Below are 17,528 nucleotides of genomic sequence, written 5' to 3'. Positions count from 1 at the left end.
TCCCCTCCTAAAACCACCCCCGTTCTTCGAGGCCTCAGCCCTGTGTCAACGCCTTCTGGGGAATTTCTGCATCGCTGGGTGCAGCAGTCAGTGTGCTAACAGCACTGAAATGTCATTCTCCAGTTGTTGAAATACTGAAGTCCTTCCCCACGGGCTGGTATAAACAGAGCTGCCCCAGACACCAAAACTCGCCCCCCCGTATTCTGCCTTTACCACGGTGGCCCCAGCTCCTAGCCGGGACCTCTGGGCCCTCCCCAGCAAGCAAAGGACCCCCAGGAAGCCGCTGTATGGCTGAGTGGTCTGTGGACACGCACAGGGTGCCCCCAAGGGACACGTGCCCCACCTCCCATTATTGTTCAAGCCCTGTGTCGTGTGACCGGCTTATATGCCCCTTCGTTGCCTCTCTCTATATGTTAGAAAGTCACTGAGAGCAACGGCTGGACCTTTCAGTCTGTCCTTGTATCTCCACAGCACCCAGAGCAGTGTCTTCCACAGAAAATATACCCAACACGCTTGCTGGATAAGTACCTTGAAGATGTATCAGCTGCCCTCATCATCAACGGAGGCCTCGTGCCTAGAAGGCACTAGGGAGGCTCGTGAGCGCCCTCTGCTCAGGAATCAGAATTCTGTTCTCCTCTGCACCTCGATGTACGCAGACATGCGACAGGAATTCGATCTATTTCAGGCGGAGCTGTGATGGATCCCCTAAATAATTGTTAACTAAATGGAAACGTGAGGGGGGAGGCTAAACGTCATGCTGTGGGTGGCAGGCAGCCTCCACGCTGGCCCCAGCGGTCCTCTCCTCTTGGTACCTCCCTGCTTCCTGGAGTATGGGGTGGGCTCCTCAACTCATCTCCAACAAATGGAATACAGCAGAAGTTTCAGGTGCAGTAAGGCCGTGGCTTCTGCTTCAGGTGCTTTTTTCTCCCGCTCACTCTTGCATCGCTCCCCGTGGGGATCAGCTGACACCCAAGCAGAGGCCCAGGCACGAGAATCAGGCCGGCAACAAACAGGGGTGAGCCTGGAGGCAGATCACTGCGCGGGCGGCCATCAGATGAGACCACGATCCAGCCACTGCGCGGGCGGCCACCATCCAGCCTCGGAGGGACCCCTGCCAGGAGCCCCGCGGAGCTGAGCTTTGATCTCAGACCACACAACCGGTGATAACTCGAGTTTGTTTTGAGCCACTACGTTTGGGGCTTGTCACCTGCCGTAGATAACTAACACACAGGGCTTCTTTAAAGACCCAAAGAGAACATCCCAGTTGGCCTCTGGGGTAATTGCCAAGCCACACGTACCCAGCAGATAAAAATGGACAAGAACAGCTGCTGTTACGGAGTGCTTACCAGGCCCTGACACTGCTCAAAGACCCAACAAACGTGATCTCAGGTAACCTTTCGGGGCCACTGTGAAGGAGGACATGCGTATTTTACTGGGGCAGAGAGAAAAGTAAACAGACTCGAAGCTTCGGAAGCCGTGGCGCTTTGCATTGCACGCCTTGGCCTGTCCACTAGTCACACTCACCCCGAGGAGGAATGAGTCAGTGAACCCCTTAAAGACCATAACCAGAGCCTTTGGTGCCCGGCCCATGCCAGGCAAGGCCAGCTCCGAGGGGACCAGAGCCTGGGGGACAGGCCACCAGAATGACCACACAGGGTAAAAGCTTATAAAAGACTAAAAACCCTCCCCCTTTTTTCTTTGTAAAAGAATCCCATCACTTTCTCCACAAATCCAATTTCACATTTAATAACCCTCCTTTCAAGGATTTCTGCAAATTTCACTTGCTTCAATTTCAACTCACTTCCTCTTGGGTTGTTACCTGTTAAGATGAAAAATGCCCCGTCAGGAACCTTCTTTATAACTCTTCTTCTCTAAAAACCAAACTCCTCAGACTCCAGAAGGATCTCAACATGTGTTACTTAAAAAAAAGAGATGGGGGCTTCCCTGGTGGCGCAGTGGTTAAGAATCTGCCTGCCAATGCAGGGGACACAGGTTCGAGCCCTGGTCCGGGAAGATCCCACATGCTACGGAGCAACTAAGCCTGTGCGCCACAACTACTGAGCCTGCACTCTAGAGCCCACGAGCCACAACTACTGAGCCCGCGTGCCACAACTACTGAAGCCCATGCACCTAGAGCTCGTGCTCCACAACAAGAGAGGCCACTGCAATGAGAAGCCCGCACACTGCAACGAAGAGTAGCCCGCACACCACAACTAGAGAAAGCCCGCACCCAGCAACGAAGACCCAACGCAGCCAAAAATAATAATAAATAAATAAATAAACAAAAGAGGTGAATCAGGTGAGTTTTTTTGAAGGTCAATTAAGACAAAAGTACTGCTAAGCAATTCATATAACAAGATGCTCCTTGGTTCCTTTCAAGGGTAGTAGGAATGGATGGGCCGCTTTAGGAAGGGGTCAGGCAGCTCCCCTGGCCTCACGCCCTCCAGGTAAACCTCAGGTGCTCCAGGAGACACACGTGGGTGGTAAATCATGCCCTGCCACGTAGGGAGAACATCCCCCCGTGAGAACACAGTCTGGAGCTTCCGCCTGAGCTGGCTCAACCCCACAAGGTCACGACGCCCTCTCCCTTCCCTCCCAGTGCCTCTGCCAGCTCACGGCTGCATCAGAAGGTGCACAGACGGCCCGGCACCGGCTGCTTCCCCAGTGCAGGGGGTAGGGAGCTCGGTGCTCACCTGCTGCCCGCTCCCCACTGTCCCTCCACTGCTGGAGGGAACTTGGGGGCCAGACAATCTGGCGGCGCCCTGAGCAGGGCTACCCAGGCTCCAGTGAGAAGGGGAGCGGTGTCGTCCTAAGGTGGTGAGACCTGCCCATCCCCCGCTGGGTGGAGTTCCTGAAACTCCAGACCAAGAGGCAAGGCTCGTGCCCTTGCACACGACATTAGTTGTTTGGTTTTCAAGAGTAAGAAATGAAATCCAGTAGCTACGGTACTCATCGAAGCAGTCAAGGCTGGAGACGAGCAGTCCCTGTGCCGTTGGCGGGTGGCCATTCTGCTTAAGAACTTTCGTGCCTCTGCACCCTTGTGTGCCGAGTTGTAAAGTGATCGGCGTTTCAGAGCCTCTGCCTGTAAAATGCTAAAGGGTGCTGACACTCGTCAGTGCACGAAAGCCTCCCCCGCTCAGTCCTGGGTCTCCTGCCCAGTCCAAGGTCCCCCCTCCCTGTTTGTGCTCCTGCTTCCTTGGTCCCGTTGCTCCATCCCTGACCCCATGGTGGTACTGAGGGTTTTCTTTCCTCAGAACAAGCCCCGCACAAACCGGGGCGGGCAGGGGGGACTGTGGCAGGATTGGAAACTTGGTCCCTCCAGCCATCACCCTGGTCATTCTCTGACACAAGGCACTCCCCCAGCTTTTCCTCTCAACACCCTCCAGGAGGAAAGAGCAGCAACTCGGAAATCAGAGTTAGTAGTTCCTACCCTGGGGCAAATTCTTCACCCAAACTGAGGCTCTGCCCATTTATCTATAAAAAGTAAACAACAACCACACCGTAGAGATTGAAAATAGCGCAAATAAGGTGAAAGACGCGCATAGAAGAAGCCCGTGCTCACGAAGCCACCAGGGGGACCACGGCCACTGGAAAGTGCCTCTAAGTCCAACACACTTTCTGTTGCCCCAAATCACACGTTTCACGTCCTGAGCATGAACATACCCAAGCTGCCTGCGAAGCCCAGAAAATCAGCAGCTGCCCCCAAAGTACGCTTGAGGAACCAGCGTTCCAGGAAGCCTAGCTTGTAGGCGGCATTAGCACTAGTTCCGGTCAGAATGCAAAGACACCCCGTACGCTTTCTCCCATAAGGGAAGAAGGATCCGGTCGTCAATCATCTGTATCCACGATGGGGTTCGGATTATGACATTTTTCTCTCCTCTCAGTGACAATAAAGCCACAGGGGCTTCCCTGGTGGCGCAGTGGTTGAGAGTCCGCCTGCCGATGCAGGGGACACGGGTTCGTGCCCCGGTCCAGGAGGATCCCACGTGCCGCGGAGCGGCTGGGCCCGGGAGCCATGACCACTGAGCCTGTGCGTCCAGAGCCTGTGCTCTGCAACGGGAGAGGCCACAACAGTGAGAGGCCCGCGTACCGCAAAAAAAAAAAAAAAAAAAAAAAAAAAAAAAAAAAAAAAAGCCACAGAACTATAGCTAAGATCTCTGTCCGAGGCCTCTACGACAGAGAAAGGTAGATAATAGAATTTCTGGTTTTGTTCCTGAAAATATGTTTGAACACACACACACGTGTGCCTACACAGACATCACGTCAGTACTGGAAGAACAAATAGGAAAGCAAAGGAGAAAACTGTTGGGAGGGCGGCCTGTCCGTTCCTAGAAATCCTTTCAGTGCACTCACCCCCAGGCATTCCAGTTTTCTAGAAGTCTTAAGGTAGCAACAGTGATTTAACACACTGTTTCCATCTCTTGAAAAACTGCTAATGATCTTAGTTGCCTTTTGATAGTTTAACTGTACAACGACCATCATTTGTCCTAAAGACATTATTGGAACCTGTTTCTAAGCATATTTCCTTCTCTCACCTTTGGCCCCAAATTTTAAAAAAATGTTTAGGACTTCCCTGGTGGCACAGTGGTTGAGAATCCACCTGCCAGTGCAGGGGACACGGGTTCAAGGACCCCCTGGTCTGGGAGGATCCCACATGCCACGAGCAACTGGGCCTGTGCGCCACAGCTACTGAGCCTGCGCTCTAGAGCCTGCGCTCTAGAGCCTGTGAGCCACAACTACTGAGCCCATGAGCCACAACTGCAGAAGCCCGCACGCCTGGAGCCCATGCTCCGCAACAAGAGAAGCCACCGCAATGAGAAGCCCGTGGACCGCAATGAAGAGTAACCCCCGCTGACCACAACTAGAGAAAGCCCGCGCGCAGCAACGAAGACCCAATGCAGCCAAAATAAATAAATGAATAAATAAATTTTTTAAAAAAAGTTTAAAAAAGCAAATACAAAATGCGTCCCAAGGCTATTTAGTCTCTCTTAGCCAAGGCTCTTCCCAAGAGGCAGAGGCCAGCAGGACCCAAAGTTCCATTTCCAACTCTGGGACCCCCAGGCACGTCCGGGACTGGACACACTGAGACCATCCCCAGGGAATCTGACCCAGGACTCTTGTCACATCTACTCTGCCTGGTCTTCAAACTCCTGCCTTCTACACACTATGATTCTGTCTACATGGGCCACCAAAAGCAAGTGCGACGTGCGCGAGCCCCGCCTGTCTGCGGGGGACTGTTCCCGGGGGCGACACAGGATCTCCAAGTTCCGGTGCGAGTGGTCTCCAACTTTCCCAGCCCCGGGCTGGTCCACGCCGCGATTCCTGTCGGGATACCTGAGCCCGAGGACTCTGGTACTTGCTCCGGGCTCAACCATCACAGCTCAATGTGTTAACCATGACAAAAGTCAACTGGGGAGGCCCAGTCCCAAAGGTATGCAAGAAGTCAAACTAGTTGGAGAAAAACAGGATTTTGTATTTACCCTGAATTCTGCAGGTCAAACGCTGTCGCCTAGGCACTCAGCTTTCTCACGTCCATGAGGATGAACATTCAGAGGTGAATTCTGCCCGTCAGCCAGGGAGGGGGCAGAGCATAGAGATTAAGAATACGAAGCTGGACAAGTTCAAATGCAAATCTGCGTAACAGCTGTGTGACCCCTAGCAGGGTATTTAACCGCAGCTTTTCGAAAAGGACAGGTGTCAGTTCCTGACTCCCAAATGTTTCTGTAAGGATTAAATACATTAACCGCAGGTCAAATGCCCAGGGCATCATAACTGCTCAGTAAACACGATCCTTACTCATAAGCAGATGTTCACTTGATTCTGAGCAAGGAGGAAAAGCAGTTGGTTAAGAACATTTCAACAAGTCTGTTGATGCTGCTGCAAACTCTGAACGACCGAGAGCGAAAAGACAAGTTACAGGGTTGAAGGAGAGAGACGTGTGAGATGGGAAATGCACGTCCGACTTACCCCTAAGACCCCGAAGCGCTCGGCCAGGCTCCAACCGCAGAGAAAGTCGATCTCAAACTTGTGGTTCAGAACAACGATGGCGTTTTCCTTCCCATACTTGGGGTAGGCCCGGGGGTCCGTGTGGATGATGCACTCCGAGCCCGACCACCATTCCAGCAGCATCACCAGCTCTGGAACAAACCACCACAACAGACGGACCTTTATTTCAGGCACCCTCTACGGCTAGGGGTCTGGTCTGCTGGGCCAGGTGGCAGCAAGGCTCTGCCGTCCTGGCTGGAACGGAAAGCAACTTTGAGGGGTCAGGTTCTGGATCATTTCAGCCCAGACCCCAGTTCTTGAAGGGGTTTCGAAGCAGAAGGAAAAAAAGATCGAGAAAACTCCACGAGTCTCCAGGGGAGGAGAGGAAGCTTCGAGAAGGCAAATGACTTGCATTCCCTGATTAAGTACCTTGGGAAAAAATAAATCAGAAAGGCTGAGTCCATCAAGAATCCACGCCCTTGTGTTTTCAGAGCCCTGAAAGGCAGTGTGAGGTGATGTACAGAATTCTTAACATCCTTGGAAATGACCAACTGGGATACTTATAAACGCCATCAAAGAACACTAAATACCCAATTTTTCTCTCCCATTTACGACACTAGAGTGCACCAGGAATAATGCAGCACTGCGGTGAAACACCAGCACCTGAAGGGCAAGGATAAATTAGGTCCATTACCTTGCGGGCCTCAACGCAACTATTAAAACACTCTTGTAGGAGCTTGTGAAATAGGAAAGTCCTTTTTTGGGCAACAATGACCAACTTGCCTTTATTCTTCAGTGATACCTCCAATCTAGGTCACCAATACCCAACCCACTGGCCTCAGGACAAACCTTTATGGTAGAAGTTGTCCAGAAAACCAGCCGAAACTTGGTGATTAGATCTACAGCTATAGAGTGACTTTGAAAAGGAATTTTAGAGCTAAGCCTGTTCAGCAGATGGGTGGGTAGGTGGGTGAGCCCTCTGCGAAGGAGACGCCCCTTTTTATCACCACTTAGAGGGGTGCATGTTAGGCAGAGGACTCACTCATCACCCGCCCCTACACACACGCACACAATCCAGCAGGTGTGGTCTCGACTCCAGCCAAGTCTCACGTGTGAAAGGCTTGGGCGGCTACCCTTGGAAACCTCTCTCCTTGAGGCTGGAGACTGGTGCTTAGGTACTGGAGCCAGAACTCTCTAGAAGGCACTACAGTCTAGTTTCTAAACAAGAGCACTGTGGGGCTTTGGACAGATGGACCGCATGGCACCGCAGCCTCCTAATCTTTGGAGGGGCGGCCTCATTGGCTTTTGTGAGAAGCGATGGGCATGACACGTAACAGGCACTCTGTGCAAAGTGCATGCCAAGCTCCCAACAAACCCAGGCTTCAGCATCTACCAGTGTCATCAGAACCGAACCAAAACACACCCCTTACTTGACACTGAAGAGTCTGCCTATTCCTAGGAATTGAGAAAACGCTGAGCCCCCAGGCAGCTGTCCCACGGGCAGCGACACCGGTGGGACCTAGAGGTGGCCATCAGGGAGGGGAGGGGCGCAGGGCAGCCTGGCCGGCGGGACAGTTCCCACCGTGTAGAAAGATGCTTCTACCGCTGCACTGATTTGTTCCAAGAGATGGGTGGGCAGTACCCACCTATCCCATTACTGGCCACGGAGCCCAGAGAAGCCCTAAGCAGAGGCGCGTGGAAGCAGCGAGATCAGGCTGAACTGTCGTTCCCTGTGACTCATCCTGCAAACACCTCCTGAATGCCTCTCTGTGCCCTGCTGCTCCCTGCCCAGGGCAGGCCGGGCCCCCCTTCCACTTTCACCAGCGCCCTTCGTGGCACTTATCACAGCTTGTGTCACAGTGAGATGACACCCGGCCCCTGCTGACCACAGGCCCCGCCAGGCACAGATCACCTTGCTTGGTACACCCTGACCCCAGCCATCACTCCAGAACCCAGCACTGTGCCAGCACATCTACGCTTCCAACAAACACTGTTTGGTGACCTGATGTGTGCAAGCAGGATGTGAGGGGCTGGAGGTGTAGTAGCAAACCCACAGCTGCTCCCGGGCTCCCACCCTCCTGGAGCCTGCAGCCCAGAGGGAAGGCAGTCGTGCCCTCAAGAGGTGGTGTGACCAGGAGAGCAAGAGGCTCTTCACAGGATGGACGAGGCTGAAGATCATGCTTGTGGATTTGGGGTCAGACCCAGTCAGGCTCCAGTCCTGCGGATGCCACGCAACGGCTGTAAGACTTCTGGTCTGTTTCTCAATGTCCCCTAAATCTCCGCATCCTTGTCTGTGAATAAAGACAGGAAAAGCAGGGCTTCCCTGGTGGCGCAGTGGTTGAGAGTCCGCCTGCCGATGCAGGGGACACGGGTTCGTGCCCTGGTCCGGGAAGATCCCACATGCCGCGGAGTGGCTGGGCCCGTGAGCCATGGCCGCTGAGCCTGCGCGTCCGGAGCCTGTGCTCCGCAATGGGAGAGGCCACAGCAGTGAGAGGCCCGTGTACCGCAAAAAAAAAAAAAAAAAAAAAAAAAAAAAAAAAAAAAATAGGAAAAGCTTCTGGAGATGCTGTGGGTATTAAATCAGGTCATGTAGTCAAGGCACCTAGCATGACATTGCACATAGTAGGGGATCAGTAAGCTTCTTACTACTATTAGACACACTAATTCTGTAGCAGTCCTGGCTCTGTGACCGGGGTGGGGTGGGGGGGGCGCGGGGGGGGGGAGGGGGGGGAGGGAGGGAGAGAGAGAGAGAGAGAGAGTGAGAGAGAGAGATGATTTACGATTTCACAATAAAGGCAATGAGAAGTCATTGCAACATTTTTAAAGAGGCCACAGCAGCACCTAATTTGCATTTTGAAATGGTCACTCTGGCTGAAGTGGGAACAGATCAGAAGCAGGGAGGCCCGTCAGGGGGTGACTGCAGCAGCCCAGTGAGAGGTGATGGCAGCGGGACCAGGTGGTGACAGTGCGGAGAGGCCTGATTTCTCCCTCATCTCAACAGGCTGTTAGCTACACAACTGAACACTGAATCTCACTGGATAAAAGGGTTTTCTTTCCTTTTCCCCCCCTTTTTTTTCACCAAAGTTTCTTCTTTTTTTTTTTAATTCACAAGTAGTATTTACATTTGTAGTCACAATGTAAAACAGTTCAATTAATCCAGAAGTATTTAGAGGAAAACGTGTAATTCCCCTTGATGGCCCTGCAGCATGCCCAGCAGAATCCTCTTTCTTGTTTGTTTCCAGTTAAGGGACCACAAGGGACACTCTTGGGAGGTCTGACGGGTTTTGCAGGTCACACGCATCGCGGCTGACATGCTGATTCACCTCCTCGGTATGAAGCAGAAGCTAGACCTGCAACAGCTCCAGCCCCTCCAGCCCCTCTGAGTCCTGGGCCTGGCTGTGTCTGCTCCTGGGAGGGCCCGGCTGCTGCAGGGTCCCAGGCCACCCAGGTCACCCACGCCATCCACGCCAGGTGCAGCAGGAACCCAGAGGTTTCGGTCTGTCCTCACGGGGCTGCAGATACTGCTTTTGTGGGTCCTGACCTCTTAATCATCCATCCATTTACATCCGTCACCCCTTCCTGACGACTCTCCCTGGGACTTCAAGCTCCAGCAGGAGCTGCAGAGACGAGAGCCCTCCCGGGCCGGCCAAAACGGCCCCACACACGACGAAGGGCCGCTCCCTTTACAGGTGCGTGCGTCTGCCAGCAGCTCTGCTCCTCTGGGTGAACTCTGTGGGGCACGTCCTCTGCCTGTGCTCCACCCTCCCCCAATCCCAGCTCCCTTCTCCAGGGTTAGCCATTAGGAACGGCTTGGAGAGTGGCCTTCTCGTCCTGTTCGTCGGAGTTCACACACACACACACACACACGTGTTTTCCCCCCATGAATGGGTTCATCCTTCATCGATATTTGAAAGCATATACATATAGCTATTTTCTCCAAATGGTGTATTTGGGGCTCTCTCCATGTTAATACAGATACACAGAAGTACCAGCAAATAGTCACCGGGCTCTGGCCATGGGCCACAGCCTAGGCCACACGGTATTGCAGTAAATCCTCACATTAACCCTGTGAGAGGCACGATGACTGTCCCCATTTTAAAGATGAAGAAACAGAGGCACGGGGATATCTCTCATTCTACAAAATTGCCATTTTCTAGGTCAAAAGTAGTCAGAATGGCAATGTCATGAGGGGTAACTAGCTGCGTGGCGGGTCCTGCTACGGTTATAGCATGATCTATTCAGCCATTCTGCCATCGATTAGCGCTTCTTCCCCTTGTTTTTTATTGTTACAAATACTGTGGTAAATATCCTTGAAAACGCATGTTTAAAAAAAAAATTGTGAAAGTATTTCTCCAATATAGGTATACCAAAAAGTAGAATTATGGATTGAAGAGTATGCATACTTTAAAATTTTACATATATTTCTAAATTGCCTTCCAAAAAGCTCTAAATGGAAATGTCAGTACTTGTTCAAAGCAGAAGCTAGAGCAGAGGCAGGGGATACAGGAGGGAAAGGGAGGGGCTGCCGCAACAGAAGTGAAATCCTAGGTCAAGAGGGAGGACCTCTGGGCCCCAGGGTCGCATCGCCTCATCACCGAAAGGAGCTCCTCCCTCGTCCCTCCTCTGCCCTCCCCTCCCGAGGCCCTGGTAGGAGCTGACACCTCATATCATCACGGTCCTCCCGCCCACCGCGATCTCAACCTGTCCATTAATCCCTGGGCCTTGTAGGAGGGAGGGGACACCCTGCTCACCCCATTCTCACCAGAGGTGTGGGCTGAGCCAGCAGGGCCCCGATGGCTGTCAAACACTCGTTACAGACGAGATCTGCGGCCAAGGTTTCTTCCGTATGACGCAGCAGTTTTGAAGCCTCTTGTCCCATTTAAAGATGTTCAGTTTGCTCGATTTTGCAGTCTTTATTTTTGCTACTCCCCGAGGGCAGGGTGGCCGGAGGCGCTGGCGGGAGCCCAGCACGGGCGCAGGCATCTTCCCGAAGCTCAGCCACCTCTGGACCCTGCGATCTGGGGCCGTGCCTGGCTCTGGCCAGTTACTGACGCCTGTTTGGCAAACTCCACTTGGAGACAGGTGGGGCCAGCGAGGTAATGGCCAGGGAGGGTTGTGAAGCACAGGAAGTGACGGTAAAATCCCAGTCTGCTGCCTCCAATTTCAGGGGCTGATGGAAGGACCAAAGCCAGGGGGGCTGTAAGGGCACACGGTCTGAAGGACAGATTCGTTTTTGTTCGATTTGCTATGGCGCTCTGCAGCTCGATTACAGATAGGAAAAAAGAAGTAGATGGACAAAAGGGAAAGCGGGGGACAGGGGAGAGGCACCTGGTTCATATTTGTAAAGAAGGAGGAAATTGTAACAACTAGCATTCGCTGAGTCAGCTCACACATCACTGTCCCCATTTCACAGCTGACGGCATGGAAACACTGAGGCCAGGGAGCCAGTCCAGCTCCCACCGCTAGGAGGTGGGAGTGCTGGGCCCTAAACGCAGACAGGGGGATTCAGAGGACACCAAAAGCCATGATTATATGGCGGAGGGGAGAGAAAGAGCATTTAGGGAGGGAAGAGATCAGAGGATGTTCAGAGTACAAGGGTCACACCCTTGACCTTGGGCAGCCCTTCTCTGGGAGAGGAAGATGCCCAAATCAAAGGCTGCTGTGAAGGTTAAATCTGCTGAAGTGATTAAAGCGTGTAACGCTTGCCCGCCCTAGAACCAGTGCTTTTCTTCCCCTCAATACCATGACCACCAAGGATAGTACAGCAATAACGACAGAAGAAATAATGAAGGGACAGAGAGTACAGCCAGGAAAGGATGAGCAGCACACGGGCGGGTGCCGACTTCCGGGCGGCCCTGCTGTCACCCCCAGATGTCCCTGTCCTCAGCTCTGATGTCCCTCCTTTCACTGCAGTCCAGATTCTGAGCAGCTGTGAGACCCGGCTCCTTCTGTGCTGGATCCCAGGGGTCGACATGCGCCCTGGAAACCCACCGATCCTCCAAACCCACAGCCGAACCCTCTGCAGCCCACGTGGGTGGAGGGGTGAGGGCTCCCTCCTTCTCCACCAAACCTCTCCCCCAGCTTCCTGCTCGCACCTGCCACGAATGACATTTCTCCCCTCTCTCCAGCCCTTTCTGGAAGAAGTGCTGAGAATCCTAATAACACAAGGAGGCAAAGTTCCTGCAGAAAAGGCCTCGGAATCCAGACTGATGATCGGAGCTCACTGTTCAAACAGCCAGAATCCCCCGCGTTGCAGATGTGGGCGACACGTGACCAAGGAAAATGGTATTTTTATAATCAACTTTATCTAACTTTAATAATTACATAATCACACGCGTAATTATATGTAATCTATAAGCTAAGTATCTATAATTATGTACTCATAATAGTTCTTTCAGTAATTTAGCTGATAATAATTTAGGTTAAACATGAAACCTCTCTACCTCAAAAGCTTCCAAAATGCAAACTCGAAGAAAGTTTCTGGGGTTTGATGTGAGACCGCCCCCTCCTACACCCCCGGGGAGGAACACGCCCTGCCCTGGCCTTGGTTTCTGCACTCTCTGGGCCATGTTCAAAAGTGGGGATAAAAACATGAACTTGAACGGTTAGTGGGAGCCGAGTCAACAGGGAGGTTTGGGGCCAGCTCTGACCTCGCCAGCCCCGAGGGAGCCCACGGAGACCCTGAAAAGAGGATGGAGTTCAGTGAGCAAACGCACTTTCACATTATGGGGCTCGATACAGAATCCGGGACTTCTGATGCGAGACCAGCTGCCAACTGGTCCCTGTCTGCCTACCAGGTCTATTGTGGAGACTCCCAGCCTTACCAACCGACTCACAGCCCCATAACCGGCTCCAAACACGGGTGAAGTCGTTCCTCCCTGCCTAGCTATACCCCGTGGACCATGCTCATCACTTCCTCTCTTTTCCTCATGTCTGTTTTCCCTACCTCGCCTTACCCATCCTTCCAGGCTCAACACATGCCCATATGTCCACGAAACCGCAGGTCCCAGGCCACCCAGACACAGGGCTTCCTAACTTCCTGCCTCTATCTGTGCTCCACGCAGTTGGGCACTTACTTGTATTTTGTTCTGAATTATTTCTAGTTAATTCCCCAGCATATACCTTTTGTCCACAACCAGATTTCAGTACTTCCTTTCCATGACACTGAACTAGGGACCCAGCTGTACTTGCAACATTTCAGTCCACATCCCAGGCATCCAAGCAGCTGCTTTTCCCACTTAGGTGCCCAGGTCATTGAATGACGCTGAGGCGAGAAGCCTATAAACAGATGCAGAGTATATCTATAGGGCTATTAACATTTCATAGGATGATCAGAAAAACAATGCCTAAAAAGGCTCCTTAGAACGCAGGGAAGTTTGGGAAGCCCTGCAGGACCTCTCTGAGAGAGACGGATCTGCTACAAGCTGGCAACGCAAGAAGCCAACTCCTCTGAACCCTGCAGCATCTCCATCACGTCCTCCCAGCCCAGCGGAAGCGCCTGTTTCTCTGCAGGCTTTGCCCTTGGCAGGGCATGGAGGGAATGGACTTGACCTGCTTGCTATGTTCTTGGAGCTCAAGTCTTAAAGAGTTAACGCTGCCACGTTGTAACCTTTCTCTCTGAGCCTTGAGACGGCAGGTCAGGGTGATGAGGGGCCGTGCAAACACTTGCCTGCTCCTATCCCGACGTACACCCTGCAGTGAGGGAGACAGGAACCGGGTAACTGGCGCTGAGATAGAATTGGACTGAGAGCCGCCGGTATGGACGCTACAGGCGTTTACATTATGCACAGGGAGCGGTAACATTAGGAGCAGAAAAGCAGCTTTTTCCACTAAATGGAGCCAATACTCGGCTGCCAATTACTGGGTCTCACTTTCAGGACCAGGCAAAACATCAAGAAGTACGACTGTCCTGAGTGATGCTTATAAAAGCCAGGCTGAAGCTCTCTGCTTCCCACCCTCAATCAAAACCCTGAGGTGGGAGGACAGGGAAAGGAAGGGTCTAGAACCCCATCTCCACCCCCCCACTCTGGTGCCCCGATACTCTGGCTTCTCACAATTCCCTTCCAAGAAAGCAGCTCAGAAATCACTGAGCCCTGACGCCTGTGCCATCCGATTTCCAGTCCCTCCTAGTTCATCCAGTAATCAAATATCGAGGCAGCATGTTGGTAGATGCCAGGGGCTGGAGGGTAGGGGGGCGTTGGGGAGGGAGAATGGGGAGTTAGTGTTTAATGGGGACAGAGTTCAGTTTGGGAAGGTGAAAAATTGGGGAGATGGATGATGGTGAGAGTTGCACAACGACGTGAATGTACTTAGTGCCACTGAACTGCACAGTTAAATACGGTTAAAGTAGTGTGTTTTATATTGTGACTTTTACCACAATAAAGAAACATTAAAAAAAAAATATCGAGGCAGAGTCCACCAGATGTCCAGCACCAGTGCAGGGGCCTGGACGTGGCGGTGAACAAACACACTCTAGCAGGGAGACAGGCAGTAAGGAAGCAAACAGCACATAGATGTACATAACGTGGTAGCTGGACGGCTACAAGTGCTGTGAGGGCAGCAGGAAGGGGAAGGGCTGGGGGACAGGGTCTGGGGGGAGGGCTGATCTTTCACGCATGGCCCAGAGGATGCCTCCCAGACGTCTCTGAAGTTTAGCATGAAGCTGCCGTGATCTAATTGAAATGTGACCTGCTAGAAGGGAGCCTTTCCCAGATACGGGACTTGTTTTGTTCACGGGTGTGTTTCCAGTGCTGAGAGCTGGGGACCCACTGAGAGGGTGGCTTTGGCTGCTGCGTAGAGAATGACGTCAGCAGGCTCGGGTGGAGGCTGGCCACAGGGAGCGGGCTGCTGCCATCAGCCAGGAGAGGGGGGACCTGGGCTCGGTGGTGGTGGTCGTGTGGAAGAGGGGTCAGGTTCAGGGTGATGCTGAAGGTGGGGAGCACAGGGCTGGCTGTCGGGCTGAATGTAGTGGAAGGGAAGGTTGAGGGGTGATTCTAAAATGTTTGCACTGAACGGCTGGGGAACGCACCTGCTGTTGAGAGAGCTGGGATGCACTGGGAGGGAGGGCCAGGTGGCAGAGGAACTGGGCTTGGGTTGGGACATGTGAGCCTAGTGCGGGGCCAGCATCCTGGCTCAGAGGAGGTGTACGGGGACCGGTTCTGCTCTGCCCTGGCCTCGCTCTGCCCCAGCCTTTGACCGTTCCTTCCCTGTCCACTCCCCTTCTCTGTGGCCACTTCTATTTCTCTCCCAGACCCGGCCAATTATTCTCCTCACAACACCTTCCCACTCACTCGTCACCAGTGAGAGTTACTGGTCAGGCTCCCACCCCGTCCAGCCCTCGGCAAGGCGAGAAATCCGGTGTCACCATGCCTAGAGGCACCCGAAGCTTGGGAGTAGCAAGTATCAGCACCCAGATTTTGTTCTCTAGAATCCACTTCCCCGCCGCCTTTCCCGTCCAGGGCACACTATCCACCATGAGGGAAAGCAGCAGTGCATAGATCGCTCTTGTGGACCCATCTGAACCTGGACCCACCCAGCATTTATGTCTAACTCCTAGTTTATCATCCAGGGAGGGGGGACCAGGGTAAACTCCACTCCAGTGAGCACTCACACACACCCAGAAGGTGGGACACTCTACAGGTCAGGGGCGTTCTAAGCTAAGAAAGACTTAAAAGACGAAACAACCAGATGCAATGTATGGACCCTACGGAAATCTGAACTTAACACTCCAAATGTTTAAAAAAAAAACAAAAAGTTTGGAAACAACTGGAGAAATCTGAATATAGACAGTATTACATGATAACTAAAACAAATTACTAACTTCGACAGTTGTGATAACCATGTACTCATTTTTAAGATGCCCTCGTTCTCTATAAAACACACCTCATGATAATCTGGGGTGGCAATTCACGACATAAAGTATCTGGGATTCGCTTTATAAATTTTCAGCAATTGATCAATGAATAAGAATCAGAGTATTTACAATATTTAAATCCAAGTGCTGTGAATATGGGGAGTCCTTCTGCTCTTCTCTTTACTCTTACATGTACTTAAATGCTTCGTAAAAAGAAAGTGAAAGGAGGCAAGTTCCCTCTCTACTCAGAAGAGTGAGTCCAGGGTCAAAGGCAGCCCCCAGACACGTCAGTCCTGCCTCAACCACTCGCGGCCACGTCTCTAGGGGCAACCGTGGGAGAGACACAGACAGAAACCCTAGGAATATACCCATGTGTAAAATGCAGGCCAAGGCCACACGGGATTTCCATTTTTGAAATTTCTGAGATGAAGACCACTCTACAACTGGGAAATGCCTTACACCTCACTGCCTTTCTATTAAGCAGTTAAAAGGTCTAAAGTCCCCAGAGTGTGAAGGTGTTCACTTTGCTCGCCATGTGGAGAAATAAGAAATTCTCGGAAGCTGGCAGTGTTCCACTGTCCCTGCGGTCACCAGGTAAAGTCCAGGCCACAGAGGACTCAGGCCGCAGGGCTTGGACCCCTGAGCCCAGCCCTTCTCAGGGTGACTTTGAGGAATTGCAGCTCCCCCCGCCTCAGCATCCTGTCGGCTAAGGTGGAGCCAGTGCCCACCGCGTAGGCCGTGCTGAGGCTCCTGTGTCAGTGCCCGGCGGTGCCTCTGCTCTTTAAAAGTTACTGCCTTTGGGCGATGTCTCTGACCTTAGTCAAATGAGCCAGTACTTAGCGCTCTCTCTGCCAGGTCTCAGCATCACAGGGGAGAGATGGCGCGCGTGTAAGCTGCCAGGCTCCTACAGGACCTGACGTCAGCAACGTCCATGGTAAAGGGGAATTTTTCAACACGTTGCGAAGGATCTGGCTGAGAGCAGACACTCAAGGGATCCCTACCCCTCTCCTCCCTCCAACCCTTCACACTCCGACACCACTCCTGTTGCCCTGGTCCAAATCCTAGTGCCCCTCAAGACACACGTCAAATGCCCTTCTTTGGAAAGCGGCCCCAGACCCCAAGTTCCGCAGGGTCCTTCCTTCTGGTCTCATCGGTGCCTTCTAGTTAGCGAGGGTGGGTATACAGGCCTCAGGACTTGTTCACACTCTTGAGCTGTGACTGCAATGTGGGGTCATTCAAATTCCCAGAAGCTTCTGGAAGCTTAGACTTCTACTACCTCCCTCCCCCTAAGGTCCCAGTCAGAGTGGTCCACCCAGGATTACTTGCTAAGTTGTTTTAAGGAAAGAAAGACCTCTCGAAGCCAAGAAGTATGAAGGCCGTGGGCGTATTCTGCCGTGTTTCCCTTCCCGTGTGCACAAGGATGTTACAACCTGGTGAAGCCTCGGGTCCAAATGTTCCACTTGAAGATGGAAGGCCTTTCCCTACACCATAGAATGCAAGTTACCCTTCTGAGGCCAGGGTGTGCGCTACAGCCGTGTGGGCAAACACACACTCCACCAGTGAACCTGGAAATGATGTGTAAGATGGTTTTCTCAAAGTAAAACTGTAAAAACAAACACCAAGGCACAGACCAGAGATATGCAGGAGGAACCTTAAAGAGAACACATGGATTCCAGGCCAAGACTCAGGC

General features: G+C 52.5%; 1 protein-coding gene across 7 annotated transcripts in view; it reads right to left on the bottom strand.

Annotated features, from left to right (window-relative positions):
- Window positions 1-17,528, bottom strand: part of AGPAT4 (1-acylglycerol-3-phosphate O-acyltransferase 4) — a 117,918-nt gene that overhangs the window by 27,339 nt on the left and 73,051 nt on the right. For all 7 annotated transcript variants that reach the window (XR_004352609.1, XM_032651835.1, XM_032651834.1 and 4 more), the window contains one exon: window positions 5,968-6,137. Coding sequence is in view for 6 of the 7 variants with exons in the window: in XM_032651835.1 (XP_032507726.1) it covers window positions 5,968-6,137 (170 nt within the window). In the remaining variant the exon portion in view is untranslated. The remainder of the gene's footprint in view (window positions 1-5,967; window positions 6,138-17,528) is intronic.

This window comes from Phocoena sinus, chromosome 12, assembly GCF_008692025.1.
Source record: "Phocoena sinus isolate mPhoSin1 chromosome 12, mPhoSin1.pri, whole genome shotgun sequence".
NCBI lineage: Eukaryota > Metazoa > Chordata > Mammalia > Artiodactyla > Phocoenidae > Phocoena > Phocoena sinus.
Note: the sequence above shows the minus strand (reverse complement) of the source record. Positions and strands in the feature narration are given on the sequence as shown.